Source organism: Python bivittatus, unplaced genomic scaffold (assembly GCF_059951505.1).
Source record: "Python bivittatus isolate LINGU-HERP-01145 unplaced genomic scaffold, Pbiv_v1 ctg000700_np1212, whole genome shotgun sequence".
Classification (NCBI taxonomy): domain Eukaryota; kingdom Metazoa; phylum Chordata; class Lepidosauria; order Squamata; family Pythonidae; genus Python; species Python bivittatus.
Genome location: NW_028277098.1, coordinates 29399629 through 29425595, shown reverse-complemented (window position 1 = coordinate 29425595; position 25967 = coordinate 29399629). Strand labels below are relative to the sequence as shown.

Below are 25967 nucleotides of genomic sequence, written 5' to 3'. Positions count from 1 at the left end.
TCAAATAATATTTGAAAGTATTATTATTATTATTTAGCAGCCGAAAGTGTTATTTGATTTGAAAGTATTTAAAAATATTATTAGTTGATTACACACGACAGTGATGAAGATTTTACAGTTTTTACTCAGTTGATTATCATAATTCTCTTCCACCTGGACTGCAAGAACTATTGGTTTCATAGCTGTTCTCTTATTTGGCACCATTTTAACTTTAAGGACATGGTCATGGTCCTGCAGTCAGAAATAATTCAGTTAATATGGTTGCTATACAGTAGGCACCCACAGGAATGATTCCAGTGTTCTTTGATCGATAGAGCTGAAAAGCTACTAGCAACAGAATGTCATAAGTGTCAAGTTCTCTAGAGCAGCACTGCAAGCAGCCGCCCTATTGCTGGGTGTGACTCAGTACTACTAGCAGTAACTATAATACAAATATGCATACTAAAGAGAGCAGTAGCTTCTCAGGAATGTCAAAGCCGTGTTTTTCTAATGTAATATTAAGGAAATTATGCAGTAAAAGTAACACTTAGATAAGGAATAGAGATTGTATGATTGTTCTGACGTGGTTGAACTACAATTTGCAACACTCCCAGCTAACATAGCCAGTGAATGGATTCTTGGAGTTGATGTTCATCAATACCTTGTTCACAAATTTCCTATCCTTGATAATGGACCTGAATACAGGCAATAAAAAGTTCTAGTGTAATCAGTTTCAATTCAAAGGAAAATATTTATTTTTAAAGGATCATATGAATGGAAAAGTAGAGTTTTTATCTCTTTCCCCATGTCTTCTTCTGAATGTTACCAAAATAGTTCAGTGATGGTAGTTTGCTTAAACAACAAAAGGCACATTTAGAATGAGTCATCTCAGGAAAGTCAGCACCTCATTTAGAGGGATACAGTCACATCTGAGCAGTGGTAGAGCAGGTGGTTCCACTTCATTAGCAATGGGAAGTAGTCCAGTCTCATTTGGAGTACTATGTGATGTACATGGGTCTGCCATGGAGAGAATTCTGAAATTTCAGCTAGACCAAAATGCAGCAGTTAATATTTGCTGCTTGTACAGCTTCCAGGAGTATATAAGCATCAATTCTAAATCAACATCTTTGATTGCTAGTAAGAATCTACATATAAGATACTGTAGCGGTTCTTAAGTTGAAAGCCTTGTATAGTTTGGACTGGGAAACCTGAAGGATAAGATAAACTTATTAACAATTATTAATAGATTTTTTTTCTTAATACCCTGCACCTGAGGAACTTCATACCATTAGAAATCTAAGAAGCATGGAGAGTTGGACAGTCCATACTTTATTTTTGCTATTGCATTAATTGTATAATTAAAGGGGAAAAGTTTTTTCATGCTGACAAAAGATGTATTTTTAATATATTTATTAGAAAATTATAATAAAATTATTCTCCGTGGCACCAGCTGGTTATCCTTTCCTTTAGTCTTCCTTCAAGCAACCTTAACCATGCATTTTTTACTGTTCTTTCTTATACAAGCATCAAAACATGTTCTCTGAAACTGACATTTAAGAGTAAGTTATAACAAGAGACTAAGAGAATTTTAAAACAGACAGTTACAGCTCATGATATTATCTCTCATTTCTACTATTTTGGCATTAAGCAGCTTTGCCACTCCTCTATTTTAATTGTACAGTATAGGACAGTTTAATTCAATGTGGATTTTAAAAATTTAATACAATTCTTGCCTTGCTCTAAATATAACTGCTATATAATAATTTAATGTCATCAGTCATCAACTCAGAATACACCTATGCAGCAGAGATAAATTACAAAAAGTTGATGCCAAAGATTTGCTCCATAATAATGGGAGAGCAGTTCATATAATGTTCACTTATATTGCAATGTTCTACTGAATTAGTAGAGGGGACGTGGTGGCGCAGCGGCTTAATGACGCTGAAAGTTGCCGGCCAGAAATGGTCAACACTTCAGCGGTTTGAGCCCAGCTCCGCGCAGCAGAGTGAGCTCCTGTCTCATCCCCAGCTTCTGCCAACCCAGCAGCTCAAAAACTTACGTGAGTAGATAAATGGGTACTCTCACCCCGGTGGGAGGAAAATGCGGCGCTTGCACAGGAGACGGGGACCAGTTGCTGGTAACGCGGAAGCCACGCACGCCTGAAAAAGGTGCGAAGCAACGGAAACCTCGCCTCCTGCGCTCGCCAGCTGGGCTCTGCTCTAGGAAGGAGGCAAGGGCAAACCACTTCCGAAACACCTTGCCTTGAAAACTGCAGGGACTCGTCCAGGCGGTCGCCGCAGAATCGGTAATGATTGAGTGCGGATTAAAAAAAAAAAACTGAATTAGTAATATAACCAAAGTATTATTCCTGTATTCCATTGAACAGTAAACCTTTTTATATTCCGTAACCAACATTAAGGAGGATTCGTACTATATTACCATTTATATAGTACAAATTTGTACCGTTCCACTGCAGTTTCATATTTAAGCAGGTATTTATTTTCAGTATTCTGCTTCCATTACTTTAAATCATATTTGAATTAGCATACTCACTTGTATTTATTTTGTTATATGACCACAGACATTTTCTGTTCAGACATTAATCCATCTATTTTTTTTTTCACCTCTAAATATTCAGTTCAATCCAGATTACACTGCTCCATGATTAGGAGAAGCAGTACACTCACATGGAAAGAACACAATGACATCAGTCTCATCTCATCTGAACCCTATTTTATTCACATATACTGTACAGTAATAGGTTTGTTTCCCCCATCTGGAAGTCATACAGGTATTACACTTAGTTGGGTTTGATTTCATTTGGAAAGAAGACACTAGGGTCCTGCATATATATTGTATACAAATTTACTGATTAAACATAAGGGACATTGTTTTTGATATAAGCAAATGTATCCAATATATGGGGCAGATACTCCCATAAAATGTTTCATGGTATTGAAAGTTGCTAAGAAATCTATCAGAACCAGCTGGGATGCCTTTTCCTTGTCAGTTTCCTGGTATGAGACCAAAGCTGTCTCTATCCCACAACCAAACTCCAAGACAAATTGGAATTTAGGTAGGCAATTGACATAATCCAGAAATGTTAAACTGGAGCTTGAACACCAGCAAAATTACAGCACTTTGCCCAAAAATGGAATATTGGGAGACTGGCCAGGAATGATCCAACTTGATAAAGTTCAGGGAGGGCTTTTTTTTTTTTTTTTTTTTTAAAGATACTCTCGATGCTCTCTGAGCTTGGTTGTTTGCTTGCAGACATTTCATTACCCAACTAGGTAACATCATCAGTGCGAGTGAGTGTGGGGTTTGCTCCCTGCTTATATACAGTAGCTTGCCCTGCCAGTGTTGGTGGGAGTGTGGTTTTCTCCTTGGTAGTTCCTTGATTAGGGTATTGTTTTCTGCTTGATTGTTTGTCTCGTGTTAATCCCTGCTTATCTGGGCATTGGCTGCTGGAGGGGATGTATTCTGGTCTTTTCTGTCTCCTTGTTAGCTTTCTGTTTTTTCTTTTGAATAGTGTATAAATATGGTTTATTTCTATGTGTCTGTTGATGGCTGATTTGTCTGAATGCCAAGCTTCCAGGAACTCTCTAGCGTTTTTGGATTTGGCTTGATCTAGGATGCTCACAGTTTTCCAGTTGAAACTGTGGTTGAGTCTGTCCATGTGTTGTGAGATTAAGGAATTTTCATCATGTCTATTGACTGCTAGTTCGTGTTCATAGATGTGCTCTGCTACTCTTCTACCTGTCTGTCCTTCATAGTGGCTTTACACTCCATACGCTGTAAATGACTCCTGTTTTTTCTTCTTGGGCTACTGGGTCTTTTGGTTTACTTAAGATGTTTTGGAGGGCTTTAGTTGGTTTGCGTGCTATGATGATGCCGTGCGATTATAATAGCCTGTTGGTTGTTTCTGAAATGCTTTTGATATATGGGAGTGTTATCCTTTTTGTAGCTTGTGTAGGTTGTGCTGTAGTGGGTTGAGTGGTCAGGCATTTTTTGATAAAGTTCCATGGATATCTGTTTTGTTGGAAGATGTTGAATAGGCAGTCTATTCAAATCATTTACCTTTTGCTTCTTTTATAACCTAGAAAGGCAAGGATCAAGCATGCATAATAGGTCCCATCTTGTCAAAGATTTTGTCCCTATTTCAGGTTTAAATTATCCTTTCTAACTGGACAAAAGAGATCAAATTTCTATTCACCAGATCTGTAACCATTATGGCATCCAAGTCAAAATGAATGCAAGTGATTCTAGTTCCAAATTGGTCACAACAGTATAATGTGGCCCATATTTTCATTTGCCAGCTTGTACATAATCAATGTTTATCTCTGTCAGAATATTTTATTTGCTGTCACCCCAATATGCATGTTTGTATACAATTTCCACAGCTGATCCCTTTTTTGTACATTTTACAAGAGGTACACCTTTTATATGCATCAATATATTCATTTTTGCATGCAAGTTTTGAGCTGACAAATATTTAAACAGTAGACTTTAAAAATCATGTGTCCATTTATGGCATGATGGATTCCATTTTTGTAATTTGCACCATTTTGCTTAAGAAGAAATCATTGCTATTATATTGTCAGATGTTCTATCCATTATTAAAATTGGCCATGCTAATTGCTAAACAGTTTCTATTTATATATTTTTAGCTTTTAGAGCTTCATGTATTTTACGTTCCAGAAGAAGTGTGGAATTTCAGGTTGAATACAGTTCCTATAGAAGTTATTAACAAATTCTTTTCGGCTGGATTTATACGGTGAGATGCAATAGAATAATAATAGCCTTAACATTTAGCAATTCTAGTAACTAGCAATTGCTTAAAATGCTTTGCCTGTGCTCCACAAATGTTACAGCTCCAAGGACTAAACGTTTGATAGGGAATTTCTATGAATCTTCCAACTTCTTTAGAAAAAACGAAAAAACTGCTATGACCATTTGAAATCAGGACCAAAGAAATTGTAGGAGAAAGGTGTCTTTCACCTCCTTCCTGCTTAAAATCTCATGCAAATTGTTTTTCTCTGTATGGGAAACATTCATCTGTTGTGTATCTCCTTCCACAGAGAAATAAATTTTGAATGGAAAACATGGAAGGAAAGCAAACTCTCGGTTCTTTTGCTCATTACAGTATTTTAGCCTCTTGTGGAAAAAAATGGAAGAACTACAGTACAGAACTAGGTTTTAATTTATAGTATGGCTTTATGGAACTAGGGAGACAATATTTATTTTCATGGGATAATTTTGGAATTATTGCTCTCTTGTATGTAAATTATGCTTTGGTAATTCCTATGCAGGAAAGTTAGCACTTTAAATCAGTATTTTTGTGGCACGGAAATATTTTCATAGTGGTGGACTATTCTGATATTGAGAAAATAATATATTTCACATGAACAGTGTGACCATTTCTATAATATATATTTAAAAGACAGATTGTACTGATAAAGTATAAGCATTTCCATGAAGAATAATGAACCTAAATTGTGGATAGATCAAGATACTTACCAAAGTCACCAGTTCTAACAGTTTCCTAATTATAGAAGAGTAAGTGAAAACATTTTGAATGCTTTGAAAAATAAAATATTGAGGGTTTTATGTACAAAGTAACAAAGAACATTTGTACCACTGTATTCCCTCCCATGTCTTCCTTCCGATTTGGAAATGCAGACACCAGACACAGAATTAAGAGCTTAAGACAGTGGGAATATAAGTTTTATTGCTAGGGCTGTGGGAAAAGCAAGTATACTAGGGGTCTAAACTTGGACCAGCTCTTCAGAGAATGTAACATTATTTCTAAAAGTGGTGAATTATCCTCACGATGCTGTAATGGATGTACCTGGGTAACTCATCTCACCAAAACGAAATACTGTGTAATTTATGCATTATCATGTCTTTCATATTGATGCAGTAATAAAATCTGATGTTCTAGGGTGTCACCTCATATGACATTGAAAACGTTAAGAGAACACCTTGGAGAGTACCTAGGTGAAGATGCAGTTGTAGATAAGTACATCTTTCTAAAATGTATTGGAGAGAAACTTGTGGTGGTAAGTTACTTCATGTTTCTTGCTGATCGTCATACAGGATTATCAACATGTATATCCAAGGATATCACCCAGGAACAAAATTAATAGTATATACAGTATTGGCAAAATGACTTCTGGGTAATACTGTGTGAGACAATGAATATATTCTGACATTTATTAACCACACTGCAGTTTTCTTTTAAAGGAGATCTGAAACTAACCTTGGCAGCGAGTGACATGTCCTTATATTCTGCCTGAATTTCATGGAGTAGAATGCCCATAGGCAATTGCTAACCACCATGTAGATGATCATTTTATAACCTTTCCCCTATTTAAATTATTTGGATATTTATAAATTTCCATTGCCTGTAATAATCCTGGGGAAAATAAGCATTTCAAAATGAAGCTATACGACAAAGGAGCAGTAGGAATAGAGAAGCTAATATGTTTTTAAATAATCTATTTTATAGCTATGGTGCAGCATATCTTTGTTAATGGATCAGAGATCACATATGTCTAAGAGATGTGCTTTTTCTGAATGGCAGCCCTTTTCATGCTACATCAAATATCTATTTTCAATAATTAAATAATGTTTAAAAACAATGAAGTAAGTTTAAAAAGGAGTTTCAGAACAAGCCTGATGAAATACTGCTTGGGGAAAAGAACAGTACGTGAGGTCTCTCCCCTCACAATGAGTATCAAAACCTACATGTTAGAATCCTATAAGGTTGCATAATACAACTCCAGGAGCATTTCATCAATTAAGACGTTCTAACTGATTTGTAAAGGATATGAAAAACCTAAGTGACCAAAATGTTTGTTCTCTTTTAAAAGGCTTCTTTTCTGTGAATAGTATAAATTTTCATATATATCATGAGAGAGGCTGAAAGATTATTTAAGCTTCCTATAGCAAGAGTTGCTGGGAGTTGGGTGGCATATAAATTTAATAAATTAAATTAAATTAAGATGCCGAGACATTCTAAAAACACATAGGTTGTGTTTAGTTTTTAATTACAGATGCAGTGGTAGGTAATGATTCTGAAACTGAATAGTTAAATAATGTCACTTCTCCCTCGAGTTTCTACAGTTCTCACTGATAAGGACATTTGTATTGCTTTTCCTATATTTACTGCTACAGTTGTCTTTTTGCCACTTCCTTTTCTGGTCTTAGCTGTGTGAAACATGAGATGATTCCTTAAACTGCCTGATCTGCCATGTGCTTTTCAGGTTATTCCATACGAACAATAAATGTGCAATCGTATTTTATGCATCCCCTTGAAAACCTGCTTGACAGATCTGACTCAGATAGCTGTCCTGGTAACAATCAGTAAAGCTGCCACAATAAATCATATACAGTCATATTTCTCCTTTTCACTTGCCTCCATTATAAACCTTGACTAAATTTTCATTTGTCTAACAATGGCATGTATTATCTATGGTAACAATTTTAAAGGAAGCACAGAAGCAACACACTAGGATGTTTGCATCACCAGCTGGTTACTAGTAGGCACTGGATTATACAAGGAAGGGAATCCAGTTGCAATCTAATTCACTGCAATAGCAGTAATGAAATCATTTCCAACTTGGGCACTCTCTCAGACTTTTCAGGAATAACTGTTACAGCATTACAGTACTTTGGATTTGATTCCAAGAAGGTGCTTTGGAACACATTGGGGTGAAACATAGCAGCAGTCTACAACTCTTGGAATTGCCATTTCCATAATCCTGGGAAAATATACAATGTTTTTTAAAAAGTTGCAGACTGGCCCCCACAAGCTCTGAAAGAGATTTGTAGGATTAGGTCCAAAGCCCTGCACAATTCTAATGATTATGTTGGCCAAAGAATTCTAAGAGTTCATTCATTTGTTAGATTTACATCCACTTTTCATTCAGGAGCTCAAAGTAGGATACGTACAGTATAACCTCCTATTTTCTCCATAACAACCATCCCATGATGTAGATGGGCTGAGAAAGAGTAACTGGCCCAAAGTCACTCAGCAGGTTCCCATATCTGAAAGTGGACTAGAATGCGGCTCTCCCTGTTCAAAATCCACCTTAACCACTATACCACATTGGCTCTGTGCATCTGGAGCATGCCATATTGGATAAGCCTGAAAGAATATGTAATCCATTGTCTCTAGTTTTAACAACCCACTACACTAATCTGTAAATCAGCAGTTAGCCTCACAAACAGAGTGGTTTATGTTTAGTAATATAGTGCTGCATCTTCATTGATGTTAATTATAGCTAGGGCTAATTAGGGTCAATATTAACCAATATTCAAAACCCACTTAAAATACCTTTTAAACTCCTAACTGATATTGAAACTAATTACTGTTAACTATGCTTTATATCTGTGAATATAATAAATAAATCAGTCTTTATGTATCCAGATCTGTTGGACTATATATCTTGTAATTCCAAGTAGTCAGGACAATTTAGACATTGAAGTGCAGCACATTTGATAGCATTAAATTAGGGAAGGCTAACTAAACTATACAAACACCATGATAGGAAAAACTCTTGCAAGGGAGGGAAAGAGAGATGGAAACAGACATTGTGCAAGTTCCAAAGGTATGCTCTCAATCTGCAAACTATAATTTGCTGGAAGTCCATGCCTTAGCATTGTGTAGGCTTTATTTATTTTTATACATTTCAAATCAGGCTTTAAAAATAATATAATCATCCTTTTGAGAATGTTGAAGTTGATGCGTAAGATTTGAAAGGCAACTCTGTGATTATATGTACATGAGCAAACATTTGTTGAATTGTACTTGTACTAGGCTTTAAACTTTTCTAAGGTTTTTTTTTTCTCATAAAAGGGAAGGAACACTATGAAAACGGTTGCTGTTATTTTAGGAGAATCAGCAATATTATTTTTATATTTATCAAATTAAGTAATTCATTTTAAGAATATCTTTTACTTTCCTTTAAAAGAACTTACTCCTTCCCATTTTTTAAAATGTGTCAAAACTGCACAGTATGCAGGTAGCAATTTTATATTGGCATTAAATAAATATTTTCTTGAGCTCAATCTGAATAATCTGATAAACAGGTTCTTTGAAATGAAGTTTATTCACTGACAAGATTTTTTAAAGACCTTTTTTTAAAAAAAGGATGAAGGTCACACAAAACAGTGCATTAAACAATCACGTTAAAAAGAATAAAATGTTATGAATGCTAAAATTAAAAATCAGTAAAACAGTGGAATAACTCAATTCCTGCCAAAGCAAAATATCTTTATAAATAAATAAATAAATAAAATCTTATACAAATATTCCTTATAATCATCTTCTGTGATTTTCTGCTAACACTTGAATATGGCATTTAAAATAATGGAATGTTTTATGAAAGGGACAGAATCTACTGGAGAAGAAAACAACTGCTCCAAAGGGTCTTCCAACCCACGATCCTGATAAATTTTTGGAGTTTAACAGAACTGCAGGGGAATGAGGCAAAATTGTATTTTTATTCATGTGAAATTGGAATTTTACCCAATTTCTATAAGTAAAGGTGATGGGAAGATTGAAAGCATTTTGATAATATTGCCTTTGTTGTAATGTTCCAAGGTGAAAGCAAAACAAGAGATGGAACTGAAGCTCAAATCATTTGCTCCTCCATACGTATGTACAGTATATTGTTACTATTTTAATTTTAAGAACAAAGCTAAAGTTCTTAGTTCTTAGTTATTTTCTTTCATGTTCAACATTGCAGGCATTTCATCCAGAACTGTATTTGTTACCAGGAATAGGAAGTATTTATTTATCTTCCTCATCAACTCCAGAAAAACACCATAATAATCCGGAATATGTGCTTACATATGCATCATATGAAAGACCACATCGTTTAATTTCTCCAAATCCTGATGATGATCAAAACCCAACAATGTTAGATAGCTCCTTCAAAAACAATCTCAGTCAAACTCAGGAAAAAGCTCATTTTTCTGGATGGAATGAAAAGGAAACAATTCCAGTTCTACATAAAAAGCAAATCTCTGAGCAAGAAAAGAATGAAAGTATTCAAGGAAAAAATAGTTCACAACAAAGGAAAGGTGAGACTTTAGAATTTAAATGGAAGGCTATAAAAGTCAAATTATAAGTAAGGTAACATTATTTTGCACTAATGGGAGAAGGAGTCATTGTAGTTTTTCAAACAAGATGTATTTAGTTTTGCTGTTAAGTCTGTAGCAATATTTCCTGTTCTGCTTTCTTTTGTCTCAGTTCCCAAAATTCCACTTCTATTTTGTTGCATTTATAGCAGAGAGATAATTGATTTCGATAAGCTTATGGAACCTTGGGTACCTAAGGAGTTTCTAGCAATATGTCAGTAATTGAACAATGAGGCTTTTGGATTGCCTTATGTGTATATAATTTAGAATAATTTATGGCAGTGTCCAGCATCTCTGCCATGTTACATAAGCATCTTGAGTTTACTCTGGTTAATCTGATCTGATTGTTTTATCTTTCTCATATATAATCTAGAAAATAGAATATCTAAAGATTTTTATTATGTTTTGTCAATATCATGTCCCCTTTATCTTAAAAATGATATTTTTTCTTAGGTGAAGTTAAAGTCTCTAATAAACTAGTGACTTTATTATTAATAATTGTTGTATTAATTATTAATAAAATATATAATGTTTATATACATTATATAAAGTAAAACAGTTCAAATAACTAAAACTGATTTCATGTGATAAAATCAATATGATACGGTTAAATCTAATATTGTACAGTACTCTGAAATATACAATATTATATATGTCAATCTATATATCTTAATATAACATTGTGTCATTTTTCAGGCAAAATCAGTTGTAACATTGACAAAACAGAATCTGTTCCATCGTCAAGTTCTTCAAAACAGCACCCCGCAAAGAAACTAGCATCAGTGAAAATTCATCAGAAGAAGACTCTCAGCCCAACCCCAGAAAGGCATAATATTCCAGGAAAGGATGAAAAATACAAAAAGACAGTTGCACCTCCAAAGAGAGATCAGAACCATGAAAAAGAGGAAAACAACCAGTTTCCATTAAATCACACCCCACAGAATACAAAAGGTAACTTTATTTCACTAAGTATTGCACATAATTTTTATTTGCGTTTGTATCTGTGATAAGTAATGTAAGGAATTTATTCAATTATAGCTTTGTCTGCTGTTGTCCTAATTTACACCTTCTGTAAGGAGCTGGCATTTCTAAGACCTAATTATAGATAGTACGTAATACTGATATTTCAAATGCAAGAACATTTCATTAATATGTTGACTGCAATGCATTCTTTGAATGAAGCTCTTTGTGACCTGTGGAATAGATCCAGCTGTCATATGAGGATGGCTTTATATGACAAGTATATGGAAATATACTTAGGTGTCCTTAAGATGAGACGAAATCAGAATCTTGAAGTGACCACTTCTACTCTTGATGTGATTGAAAAAATAGATTCTATAGACCACAGTGGTGTAAAATGAGGAAAATGCATTCCAGGAAATATTAAATTGATGGCTTAGATCCAGCCTGCATCCCATTTCCCCTTCTTTGCATCCTTCTGTGCTGCAGGGCTGGACACCTTCTATTAAAACATATTGCATGCTTTCACTAGTTGTTCTTAACACTTCTTTATCTCAAGATTTTCTCTTGCACTTGGATTGTGGTTGGGAGCCATTTGCCTATCAATGTTCTAGTGCTTTTCTGTACTTTGATAATTTCCATTTTTACATCAGATGGATAAGTGCAGTGCAATTAGTAGATGCTCTTTGGAGGGAATATAAGACCTCATCTTGTACCAGGTTGTGGGGTCAAGTTCAAACTCAGTGTTCGTTTTATGTGCCATTTCAATTAAGCTACATTGAGTTAAACTACTATCCATCCTTTCTGGTCTTGGCACAAAACAATGCCGTCATAAAATTGGTTGTCAAGATCATCCATTTCTATCATGCCTCAATCAAACACGTGATTGTTTTCTCCTCTGGCTTTGCTACCATCCCTTTTAGCATATCACTAATATTAGGAAAATATCCATCAGTCAAAGTACTGTAGTATAGATGGGGTTCGCTGTTATTACCCAGTTCCACAGTTCCCTGTTGGCTTATATAGGCTGGTTTGTTTGCCTCTCTTCCCATATCTCATTTGGGCATCCTACTACTTCAAAATAAAGTGAAATAAAGGAACATATGGAAAGATGATTCCCAGTCATAAATGTGTCTCTACAATTTATTTTTAATGAAATGAACAGCATCAATAGGATTCTATTTTGGATAGTACATTAGAGACATACAGGGCAGAAATAGTTCTAGAAAGGAGGGAGGCAGGCACTGTCATGATAATATGGTCAAGGGGGATGTAGAAGTCTCATTAATTCAGGAACAAAATATGCCCCCCCTTCTTCCTCAAATGGAAAACATCTGTTCTCCTCCCCCCTACCTGGCTGGAAGCTTAGAGAGATTTGATTTTAAAAAATAAGCATTTGAGAGAGGTTACATAGCACTTATTGGAAGGCAAAATATAGGAGGAAATGGCTGTTGACACATCTGCCTGATGACTAGAGTAGAGGGGGCATGCCAGCACCTTCCAGTTTGCCCCAATCATGCTTTTGTTTACACTCAGAACAGTTCATTTGACTTCACGTCCAAGTTAATAAAGAGTAAAGCATTATAGTTCACATTTTACACACTTTGAAGTTGTGGTGCAATAGTGTTAAATTAAGAGGGACAACTATGATGGTACACAAACTCATCATAGAGGATTGTTTAAATCAGGAGTTGGGGGGAATCTGAGAGCAACATTATGCGACCAAGGGAGAATGTTAAAGTTGGTATAGTTCTCTTGTAAAGTGCCTGTGGAAACCAGGTCTTAAAAGTGTCAAAAGCATTGCTGCTTAGAGGACTGGAAATAGCTGCAGATGCTTCCTTGCTTCCTTGCTTCCTTCCTTCCTTCCTTCCTTCCTTCCTTCCTTCCTTCCTTCCTTCCTTCCTTCCTTCCTTCCTTCCTTCCTTCCTTCCTTCCTTCCTTTTTTTCCATCTCTCCTGTTAAATGCCAGCTCTCTCTTCTCCAACCATTGCTTGCAGTGATATCAAAACTGGGCAAAATACTATTAGATTTAACTTTCAACCTGTGAGTTGAGATTGTGTTTTGAAGTGGAATGGCACCTATAGTTTGGGGTTTAGGACTAACCATAGTTGTCTGATTCATGTCACAACAAACTAGGACTAGGGTGACAGAGAATCATAATACAATTGATGTGATTAGGAGAAAAGGAGCATATAAAACCACAAGTTTGTGACCCTTCAAATCCAGATGTGGACAGTGTGAATCTGATGAGATCTTAACTTTATCTACAAAACCTTGCAAGTTCAGAAAATATGCAGATTTTGGAGAACTCTCATTTATTCCAATCATAGGGGGTATTTTTGTTTTGATGACTACCAGAAAGTAGACAGTTTTACTCTATATTATGGCCATTAGCTGGCAATTGACAGAAGTAAAAGTTCTGTGTTCCTCTATGTATATATGTGTGTGCACATTCATGTCCCAGCAGATAATATTTTGACCTTTGATGCAGAAGAGGTTTCTCTCATGTTGGGCGCAAATACAGAAAAAGGAGGGAATTTAACAGGGATTGGAATGGGAAGGCATACTACTGCTGATTCTGGAATCCCAGAATCCTTGGAAGACCGAGACATGGAATACTCACCCAATAAGAGAAGGTAAGGAAATATATATGTTATTTTTGCTGACAATATTAAATGTCAGTCATTGAAATCCCATTAAGAACTTCTAATATATTTAATAATGGAAAAAGGCTAACTCTTTAATTAGCTTTCAGATACATATAATTAAGCATGGGAACTTGTTCTTCTAGCTTAATTTCCTGTGTGTGAGGTTAGTGCATCCTTGGAATACTTGCTTTTAGTCCAGTTTGTCACCAAAAGGCTCTCTGATTTTGCTATCCTATTTTTCAGATTAGTAACTCAGTCAAAGCAATTTGCAACCCCAACAGGTTTGATCAGAGGTTTATGTCTAATATAACTGTTACACTGTACCTTGATTTCATCTTTAGCCAACAACATCCTGGAATTACCAAGACTGTTGCTGACCCTGGTAATGTGCAGAATAATCAGGTATGTTCCCAGAGATTCTGCAGAGGAGTCTAGCAGAAAAACTGAGTTGGTTAAAATGGATTGTTAACATATTTCTGTCATTTGGGCTGAATTAATTTTGACTATTAAGATTTATTGCAATTACATATAGTTCTTGTGACTAATCATTTTCATATCTGGCCAATTTCTGAACTGATTTGAAATCGATGTTTTTGAAGTAGGATGTACATTACAGGCAGTGAGTAGTCTGTCTCCCCCCTTCTGTCTGTATATAATATGAGGTATACAATATAGATACAATATTATCTATATGCAGACATCAGGTATCAGATAAGGGACAGAATAAGCCTATGCCTGTTTGCTTAGGACCAAAATCACTTTGGGCTGCATTCAAAGTCTAAAGTAGATAGGTCCTCTTAACATTAGAGATGATTCAAATGAAAAGGTTTGCTATAACCTAAGAAGCTCTAAACATGATCTCAGGCTGGCTTTAGACATTATGGCACCCTAGGCAAAGTCATTTTCTATCTCTACTGATGTTAGGAGGAAGGAAATCTAAATGTCATGAGAATGGATAAACATAAGATGGAATAGTGGACAATCTGATTATTTGGGTAGCTTTATCCTGCTCTTAAGATCCAGCAGGAAATGGTTTGGCTCATCTTCCGATTTTGTTAGGAATTTCAAAAGGGTGCTCTCTTGTTTCTTTTTTGCTTCAAGTTTTTGGGCTTCACACTTATGATTTTCAGCCCCAGATAATTTCCCCCCCTTTTTTTGGACATTTTCACCCTATTTACACAGTACTGTAAATCATTTTAATTATATCAGCACCCATCAATGTCATATGACAACAATTCGGCAAAATGATATTTAACACTCGAGCAGGTACGCTGGCTCACAGAGTACACTGTTACTGCTTTTTCTTTTTTATTGTGCTTTTTGGAAGTCTTGGTGCCCCCTAAAATTTGGCACCCCTAGGCTGGTGCCTACTCAGCCTTAGCCTAGAGCTGGCCCTGCACGATCTTTAAAGACAACAGAATTTGTTTTAAAAAGAAATTCTACTGGGAAATCTGGTCATAATTGTTGTCACTAAAGTATCTGCTGCTGTGATTTCTGTGAAAAATATTTTTTTCTTTTTCTAATCATTTTTGTACTGTTATTAGGGTATCTCAGTATTTATTCAGTATATTGTCACTAAAATGCCTTTTCAGCTTATTCTATGTTTTATGCTCTGGGGATGTGCTCTGAGCCCACAGTGAAATTTGAGATTTCTAGTTGTAGCCCACACAGATTTTCCTTATGCCTTCAAATATGCCCCGAGTTCTTCTGCAAGTTTCATTTGCATCAACACCTTTTCACAAGTTGCTTTGAAAGGGGTTACTTCTTTGTAGAGAGAAATGTTTAGAAAAAAAGTCTTGAGTGAAAGAGAACTGAGAGGCAGCCCTCTCTTTAGAACCAAATCCAGTCTTTCTATCCTACTTCTTATATTCTAAAAATAGAATTGAACATTGACACATTTTTATTTGATCCTAGACTGATGGGAATAACCTAAATGACTCTGCATATCCAAGTCAGTATCTTTCCCCTCCTACTCCACCTCTTCTGGCTGTCTCAGTAAATAGAGCTCAACTTCCTCACAAAAGTTTTCCAACAGAAGGTGAGGAAATCTTTCCAAGACCTCTCATGAGGTTAGGGGTTAACAAAAGGTTTACAAAAGCAGCAGGGATCTTAGAGATTTTGCCCCCTTATGTTTAGAGGAGGAGATCGGGTTGGCTTGAAGGCAAGGAAAGCAATGGTATGTATTCACATGTCTCCTCAACGTAACCAAAATGCTTCCAAAAGTTCATTTATGATTGTCAGCAGTTTTCTTAAGACAGTAATTCTGATTGTGTAATTCATGCCTTTTGTTTTGTCTAAGTGCCTTCTGGAAAAGGATAAATGGGTATTTATTACAGCTATAGAATTTGTCTAGCCGCCATCTCCATTATCTGCAAAGGACAGGGCTATCATATTGGGGTGCAAAACTTCCGATGAAAACTAGGTGGCAGGATAGAAGATACCAATTGTTTGCTGCCATCTTGTGATTCTCTGGACTTTTGCGGCCCCCATATGATAGCCCTAAAAAGCATGTTACAACCTGGAGTGCTTCTATTCAGGATTGGAGACACTCCACTCCATCTGTTCAGTTTTTTGTTTTCTCTCTCTTCCTCCCCCCACCAATTGGTTCTCATTCTGTGTCCACTGACAACAATCACCATTAATTAGGCTGTTTGTTTTTTTCTCTGAAGTTGCTGTCTCCTCCTCCTCCTCCTCCTCCTCCTCCTCTAACCCTAATAGTAACTACCTGTCCTGAGTGGATGGCATTTTGTGTTCATAAGAATACACATTCAGATCACTATCTGTATATAGGATTAACATAGGTTCCTAGGAATGGCTCTTACATAATTTCTATTCTTTTGTTCAAAAATAAATGTGTATTCTTCACAGAGATTGTGCAAGAGACATTGTAATAATCAAGGTATATTATTAATCTTATCAATTTAGGCATCCTTTAAAAGTGCTTTTCAGCTCTCCATTCCTTTGTTCCCAGTTTAGCTACAGAGATACGCGTGTAGGTACATGCATGTATATGAATTTTTCATCTTTTTTTAGTTTTTTAAAAAATATTTTATTGTTAAAAATTAAAAATAAAAGAGAAAAAGACAGAAAATAGGAGGAAGCTAAAGAATAACTACATATAGATTAAAGGCATTATAAAAGGACTCTCTACTAGCATATTCTCCCCTACCCTTCCATTTTTGCTCCCAAATGCTGACCACAGGTCAGATATCTATACTTTACATTGAACATTTAAGATTGTTACCTTCTGTTTAAGTCCTAGAAACCATATTCCAAAGGTCTAAATTTGCCTTGCTGTGTAATATGTTGTATATAAGGGAGCCATTCCTGTTTGAGTTTGATTGAACTTCTGTTATGAATATTGGCAACATATTCTCCAATTTTAGTCTCCTAGCCTAATATCATCACAACATTTATCTTTTCCAATATTCTGTCACATTTGTTCTTGCAGCTGTCAACATATAGCATTTTTCATCTTTAATTCAGGATCCAAAGTATGGGAAGAAATTCTTGATAGAGTACAGTCGTTTAGGCACTGTCATTGTTCCTTCAGATTATCTGCTGAGTTAATTTATTTATGTAGTTCCCACATGCTAGACAGTTGTGTCAAATGAGAATACTCAAGATACTTATCTTTACAACCCAGTGCCAACCACTAAAACTTTTTTGGTTGAGTACGTTTTATTTTATTGCTGTGGATCAAGCCTGCATTGACTAATAGGAGAATGGCACATTTTTACTCTAATTTTGGGCTTCTCTTTTTTGTGGAGAAACTGTTTATTCCGAATGGTTCTCATTATTTTTACCAGTATAATAAATATGGAATTTCTTCTTTCTCAGGCAATGAATTAAATAAGCAGCTGCAACATATCAAGATAGAAAGAAAGCACCTGGAAAAGACTAGAGAGGAACTGGTTAAAAAAGTGAAAGCCTTAATTCAACAGCATAAGCTCAGGAGATGCTATGGTATGTTCTAGGTTGATACAGCTACTTTTTTCATGGACCAACAACTATAAAAACTGAATTTTGTCCAACATCAGGATTCAGACTTATAAAAAATATTTTTCAACTTTTAATTATGTTGAATCAAATATATGTTTCCCTGATTCTTTAGCTGCAATCCATATACGTAAATTTGGAATGAAAACTATTTAATTGCATGGAATACTTTTCTGAGGAATCATATACTGTAAATATATTGTTTTAATCTTGCAGCCCGTGATTCCTGGAAAAAGAAATATTTTGAAATGAAGAAAGTCACCATTTCCTCAGAGGAAGTTTTAAATAAATTCCAAGAAAATTTAGAACTTCACCACCAAAAAGTACTGAGGCAGCTAGAAGCTAGAGATACCAAGAAAAAGCGAAATATTTTAACACAAACCGCCAATTCAAAGGTAATTAATTTTTTTTTTAACCGTCCTTGTCCATAAAAACTAAGCTTTGTCAATCAGTACAGCAAATCTTAGAATCTTATGATCATGGAGTTTTAAGCAGACTGACTCTTAATATACTGTAAATTAAAAATGCCCAAAGCTGAAGCTATGCAGAAATTAAACTCAAGTTATATAGTGCCTATATTTACGTTCTAATTATGATTTAACATAAATTACTATAAATATATAATGATTCTAATTAATGAAGAGAATGTACCATAGACAAAAATGAAGGAAAATATTCTGCAGGGTTTTCCCCCTTGATTTCCTCATTCTGTCTTTTTACTGGTTCAACAATAAAATTCATGAGAATAAAGTTTTAAATTAATTAAATCCTTCCCATATGAATCATGCCCTCCAGATATCAAGACAATTTGGTTAATTTGTCTAAGAACTGTCCTATCTTGTTTTTTCCCCACCTGGTAAACTTTCTCCTATTGTTCAGGTTATCTTCCTGCTAAGTCACAATTTCATATAATCCAGCTATATGCCTCATGTTTCTTTATTGACTATTAACTCTAAGGAGGGTACTGAAAACCTACTTTGTGGTGTCTGAGTTTTTTAAATTCAGTTCAGCGTTTCACACAATGGTGCTGTGAATTTTTTTTAAAAAATGTGATTGCTATGGTTTAGACATCCGTGTCTGTTGTTTCTCTTTGGTAGGCTTCACATAAGTAGGTCAAGTGTACAGCGGTCTCCTTGTATCTAATAGGTATTTTTCTAGACTATGGTAAGTAGGGAAAAAAAGGATTATTTAAGAAGACTTCAAGTACTTATAGCAACAGGGTCATCACAAAGGTCACTGTATCGCTTTGAACTAGTATAGTTTTTAACATGTTATAATTTATTAATAATAATAATAATAACAACAACAACAGCTTATTAAATTTATATGCTACCCGACTCCCAGCAACTTTGGGTGATTTACAATTGCTAAAAACATTTAAAAACAAAGAACAATACAAAAACACAAAAACAGTACAAGTCAAAAGAACAGCGATGACAAAGAAAACAAACTTGGAGGGGAACAAAAAGGAGGAAAGGGACATCAGTTGTCCTTGCCAAAGGCATGTGTTATACTTTGCATCCAAGGAAATTGGCCAAAGCTTGTATAGCTTTGGCCAAAACAAAGATTAATATCTTCAGTAAATATTAAGGTCATAGACACAACAGCCGCAGAAGTCTAAAGCACACACCAGAGTTAGCATACGTTTTAAAAGAAACACCACCATGGGAATGTGGCAAACAAATAAGAGAATGAAAAAAAAAACCATTGTGTGATAATAAATAAAAAGAAGAACTCAAATATCTTTGTCTGGGGAAAGTTGTTGAGAAAATGATGGTGGCTCAGCTTCAGAGAGTCTTACAGAAAGACTATCTAGACTCCTACCAGGTAGGATTCAGATTCAGTCACCTGAGCTGATTGGACTTCTCAGTGGCCTTCAATACCATTGACTATAGTCTTTTACTGGAGGGCTGGGTGTAGGAAGCCCTGTTCCGCAATGATTCCACTCTTACCTGAATGGGCAGTTTCAATTGATAGTCATGGGGGAGCAGCATTCAAGGCTTTGATTACTTGAGTCTGATACCTCAGAATTTGCTGCTTTCCCCATGCTATTTAATAACTGTATGAAGCTGTTTGGGGGGAGGGAGTCATTTATTGGTTTGGGATGAATTGTCATCAGTATGCTGATGATACTCAAGTGTACATTGACACCCCAGGTCAAACCAGAGATGTTGTTGAAAGCTTAAACTGATGCCTAGAGGCTATCATGGTCTGGATGGAGCAAAATAAGCTCAGATTAAATGAATTGCCATTCATCAATAAATTTCTAGGAACATCGATCTTGGTGGTTATCCTAGATGAGGCTGTGTTGCTTGCAAAGAAGTTGGTGTGCAACTTGGGGTATGCCTGGACTTCAGCTACTGCTTAACAAGGAGGTAGAAGTTGTGGCCAGGGTTGACTTTGTCCAGCTTTGGCTGGAGCACCATTTACAACTGTATCTGGACCAGGATGCCCGGGGTCAGTAATTCATGCCTTGATCACCATCTGGTTGGATTATTGTAATGCACTCTACTTGGGGCAGCCTTTGGATGTGATCCAAAAGCTACAACTGGTCTAGACTGTGGCAGTAAGATTATTGGTGGGTCACTCTCACCTTTGCAAGTTACATTTTCCCTTGTTAAAGAAAATCTCTCAAATTTCCTATAATGGCAATTTCACAAGGGAAGGTCAAATCCATTTTTAACTGGGTAAATCTAGGCTGGCCTTAGCAAGACAAACATTCAAATATTGACCGAGCTTATTGTAGCCAATATATGGAAGCATTGCTCTGTTCTGTGGTCAATACATCATCTGAGCACCTATGTGAGATACACTAACATATATTCTTCTGAAGGATGACATAAAGAACTGTTCAGAGTGCTAAAGTAATTAATAATATATATTTTAAAAGCAACTCCTGCACAGCCTCTAGGCATCAGTTTAATTTGTATCACTGAGTAATAATTATATCACTGAGTGTATTTTTTATATATGAAGTTATGTTCTAAATCAATTTTGGGGGTTTATTTGTTTGATAGAATAATGTAATAATCCAGATTACAACTCTGCAGCGTGAAATTGACCAGCTAAAGAGAAAGTTAGACAATGCCAAAATGAAGCTTGTCATAGAAATCAAGGTATTGTACTAATTTATTACACACGTACATGCACTTGCACATATGTACATACACATACATACAATCAGTGAAGCCTGTAACAGTCGACCATGGATTATCCCAAGAGTGGCCTTTAATACACCAAATGCTAAACAATTGGAAATCAAGGAAAATATTTATTTTAGCTTTGCAGTTAGTTTGAGTTCTTGAGACATATTCTGAGAATGAAGCACAGACAGCTGACATCTGAGGAATACACCTGTTCAGTCAAGAAATCTTCATTAGGGTTTGGGGGGGTTGTTTGTTTTGGTTATACTATCATTTGGAATCACCAAAGTATTGAACTCTGTGCAAATGTGCATCTTTTTGGTTCCATTTAGCAATGTTCCTGAGGTGACTATCACTATTCCACTCTAGGTACTTTGTTTTGGTTCTCAGAAGAAACATTTTTATCTAACACTACTTGGATCAGAAACCCAAGCAATAGTATTGTTTCAACAGTAAATTATCTATATAGCTACATAGAGACTCAGTTCTGTTTTTCTAATATCAACCAGTTAGAGTAAATGATTCCACATTTGCTTTCATAAGTGCATACATTGAAACAACTGTAGTTTGCTTTTGAACATATAGGCTTGCACTGATAATTTACTGTATGTAAGGGCTAAGAAAAAATAAAGGGAGGAATTAAGATTAGAAGATGGTATTATTTGTGACATGGGGAAATACTGCTGAAAATTGCCTACAGACACTAGTTCCCTATCACTGTTCCATTCATCAACAGTAACTTTTAAAAACTTCTTACCCTGCGGTCAGTCCATACATGATCTGTATCTCCATGCCAGCACTAAGTACCCTTTGAAAAAACAAATGCAGCACATTGGTATAGACTAGTGCATGGAGAATGAGGCTTTAGATTGTACCAGCTACATGGAACACCAATGCTGTTCTTTTCAGTAGCCTCTATCAGGGAACTGTTGAATTACCCTTCAACCACTATCGTGCAAGGATTTTGAGATTTCTGATGAGTCCTGTTGATAAAATTGTGCAGCATTTGAAGCCATGGGAAGATTACTATCTTAAAGGTTCCCATTAATCTGAAAACATTCAAAGCCCAAAAGAAGAGCCGCTCTAGAAGGGAAGTTCCTTTTTCTGTGGTATATATAATATTGTGTGCCTATATGATACCATTAATAGGAGGAGTTAAACATGGCCAATGTAATACATCTCTTATATGTACACACATGTGTATACACTCATGCTGCACTGTAGATTCAGAGCAATTGACAAATAATTTTACACTAATTAAAAATGTGTCAATAAACACTTGTTCCAATGGTCTTGAAATTGTGATCTGAGGAAGTCCTTAGAAGCTTGTCATGGATTTCTCAGTAGGAAGGTGAGTGGCAGTGAATAAATGATCTTTACTGTTATTTACATTCCCATGTCAAACCAATCATATAACTAAGCCTTCCTCAAACACGCTCCTACAATTCTCAACCTCCTGAGCCAGCACAGCCAATAAGAAAGCCTTCTGCATTAGTAGGGTCTTACTTCCAAGTCGCGTGTATGCAGTGGAGTATACTAATGGGAGGCTAAAATCAGAAACAAAAGGTATGAGTGCTGTTGCTCACTCTTCTTGTGTACCAGAAAATCCCTCACAAAGCACACTTTTTGGGCAGGTTTTGCTTATTTGCTTATAAAGCATGTTACACATTGATGCTACTATACAAATAATGTGGATCGTAACAATATTTTAGGCATTTGCCATAGATAGAAAAATGTTATGAACAGGAGACTGAGTGATGGGAGCGCAGATGTGCAATACAATCTACTGTATGATGTTTCTTTAGCCAATTTCCCGTTTTTGTCAAACGTGATGCCTTATATATGTTAAGATCTGCCATCACCTGAGGCATTAACATGTCTCAGAATACTTTGTACTATAACCAGTTAGACTTGAAAGTTTAAAGACCAAGGCTGTGCTTGTTAAACCACATAAAAGCTGACACTTATCTATAAAATAAGGGTTGTAATTTAATTCTTCCTTTCATAATCTCTGGATCTTTTGTAGATGAAAAAACAGGCAACTTCTGATTTACAAGCACTGAAGGCAGAACTGGTACACAAGAAGGTTCAGTCATCTTTAAGATTCCCGTCAGAAAAGCAAATATTTTAGCTAAACTTTTTAATGAAATTATTCACACTATAGCTGCTCAAAAATTTCTGTTAAATTTTGATTAAACATAGCAAAGCTTGTATATAACGAAAAAATATTGATTGCTAAACCAATCATTCGCTCTTCTGCTGATGTGGCATTAGTGCTGCAAACCAGCAATAACAAACTTGGATGGGGGAACCCTAGTTGCATCCATTACAACACCATTCTTAATGGAAGGAGAAAATCTCACTATAAACATTTTGAAGAACTACCTCTTTGGGGGATGGTGAAGAAATTGACTTCCCTTATCTTCCACCTGCATATCATCTCTTGGGGTAGAATGACTTGTGTTAATTTAACTCTACAGTTTGCTATAACTATAGCATACTTGGGTTGGGAAGAACAATGTCTACCTAAAGACGGAATTATTAGTAAATTTCCTCTTTTTTTTGCATTGCAAATCTAAGGTTTTGCAAACAAAAATTTTTGTTTAGTATTCCCCAATCTCCTTTCAGATTTTTTTTACTGTAAGCCAGAGGCATGTACATTTGATACTCTATATTACTCAGTTGTGTCAAGTATACCAATAAACATTTTATTACTGTACAAAAAACAGTAATTACATACAGTAAACATGTGTTTTCAGTTTTGTTTCTTGCTATAGCTGTATGAACAAACGTTATCTACTCAAAATCTGTGAACACAAAAGTTGAACTGGGACCAACAGAAACAAACAGGTTCTCTCCTCTGTTTTGTGTTGGCCTTTTCATATATGTTTGTGTAGGTGTTGTCCTGCAAAGTGGCTGTGGCGGAAAACTCCTATTATGAACTTTAATGTACGTAGCAAAACTCTCTGTTTAGGTTCTTGAAAAGCTGCATTTGATCTCCTCCATCCAGATGCAATTCTGGTATAAAGAAGAGTGCTTGCTTTTAACTTAAAATACAAAACATATATTTTCTCTTTTGGTTCTCAAGCTTAAAGGTACTTCCAAACAATCAGACTGTCAGTTTCCAAAGACTATAAAATGAAGCCAGAGGAATTAATTGACTTTCTTTTCTTCAGTTCGATTTTAATATTCAAACGTTTAAAGTTCAGGCATGTCTATATTTTTGCTTGTAGCAGAAAATGTAGGGCTCTTCCTTGATGCTTCCAAACTGGCCAATAATTTACTGTCCTGCCCTCTAGGGTTTGCTGATACCGAATTAACAAAAAAAGAAAAAAGAAAATCTATCCTCCTGCACAAAAATGAATTAGTTTTGTAAAAAGAATGGCAAATGCATGCCCATAGCATCCTATCAGTTTAGTGATATAGGATCAAGCTTAGATAAAGAAGGCTGAATGGGTACCACAGTGGTAAACATATTTCTGAATTGCTGTGATCATGACACTAAAGGGAAGGAAAGAGAATTATGGCAAATAGGCTCTCAAAGCTCTATGGAAACAGTACCAAAACACGGGAAAGTCATTGAAGCCCTCCCTCTGCCCGAGTTCACCATAAAACAGTTCAACTGAGCATGTGCGGGTAGGTAAAAATACCATCCAATGCAAATGTCCTCCCATAGCTGCAGTATTGCTGCTTTGAGCTTCTTAGTGATAATAGCAACACCAGAAGGAGCCCATTTGAAAGATACACAAGCTGCTATTGCTGTTAAGGACAACAGTGACATATACTTCATCAGAAATGGCCTGGGTTTTGTGTTGTCAGAACTGCCATTGGTGAGGCAATTTGTTGGTCCAGATGTGTGGAAATGCTATAATGTTCTTCATGGTTGAGGGGTGAAGAATGTAAGAAGCAGATAATGTGGAGTAGCTTACACGTATTCTCTGGGTCCCAGACTCTGAACTGCTGGGATTGCTTCTTTTTAGCAAGTGTGTATTCCTTTGGAAAGACCGAACATGGGGCCAATTTTACAACGCCAAGGTGTTTAGAGATACAGTTAATGGCTTGCTTAAAAAAATAGGGTATTCACATCTGAGACCTTTTCTTGTCCTTAGAGAATGAGTTTCTGGAATGTAAATCTCTCTGTGGTAAACCTAGACAAGCCCTTTCTTCAAGCTCTTCAGCCTGAAAGACAAGTTGTAAATCTATCCCTACACCAAGGGATTAGGCGTCAATGTGCTGTTGGTAGAAAAGTACTAATTACTTTGAGCAAAAGAAGATAAGAGGGTATTAAAATTTGCAACACTTCCCAGAGGAACTGTACTTTTCAAATGCCAAACATCTCTAATTCTGGTATCACATATTTTAAAATGAGTAAATCCTTTCAGTAAGGGATTTCTTATTGAAGGTTGATGCTTCTATAGCATTGTGGGGCATGTGTTTTAATCTAAATTATGAAGGTAATGAAAGGCTAGTTTGGTGTAGTGGTAAAAGTGTTGGACTCCAACCAGAGAGACAAGTTCAAGTCCACCCTCAGCCATGGAAGCTCGTTGACTTTGGAACAGTCACTCTCTCAGCCCAACCTTCCTCAGTGTTGTGCAGAAAAGTTGGAGGAGCATATGCTATATATGTTACCTTGAGTTCCTGAAGGAAAGGCAGGGATATGAATAAAATAAACAAACATTAAGATCTGGAAGTACCCAAGGGCAGCTCCTGCAAAATTGGTTTTGTTCTACCAGTCAGCATGCAGGCAGTTGCATTCTTAACCAACTGAAGCATCTGAATTGCCTCCAAGGGCAGCCCCATGTAAAGCAAATTGCGATAATCCAGGCATGAGATGACAAGGGCATGAGTTACTCTTGTCATTGTCTTCTGTATAGCCATGAGCATCACCTGCCATACAAGGAGCCACAAATCCAGAAATAGAACCAAACCAAGGACCTGTTCTTTCAGGGGTAATCCACCTGGTTCAGAGCTAAAGATGGAGGGAATTCTGGAACCTGAAGGGTTCTGAACAAAAAGCACCTCCATCTTCTGAGATTCATCCTGTGCCTATTCTGTCTTATCACAGCCTCCAGCTTGGGATGGAAAGGAG

At 36.1% G+C, this 25967-nt stretch overlaps 1 protein-coding gene across 2 annotated transcripts; it reads left to right on the top strand.

The window, feature by feature from the left end:
- Positions 1-5378: 5378 nt before the first annotated feature.
- Positions 5379-25957, top strand: SPATA1 (spermatogenesis associated 1). Of its 2 annotated transcripts, none has more exons than XM_088128531.1 (11): positions 5379-6041; positions 9590-9643; positions 9735-10071; positions 10825-11079; positions 13556-13724; positions 14078-14138; positions 15651-15774; positions 17577-17702; positions 17952-18130; positions 20753-20851; positions 22905-25957. In XM_088128531.1, the coding sequence occupies exons 1-11, from the start codon at positions 5937-5939 to the stop codon at positions 23007-23009; spliced, it is 1614 nt and encodes a 537-aa protein (XP_087984657.1). In that variant the 5' UTR covers positions 5379-5936; the 3' UTR covers positions 23010-25957. The 2 variants fall into 2 exon arrangements, with proteins under 2 accessions (XP_087984657.1, XP_087984656.1); XM_088128530.1 differs by having other exon boundaries at positions 13553-13724.
- Positions 25958-25967: the final 10 nt, after the last annotated feature.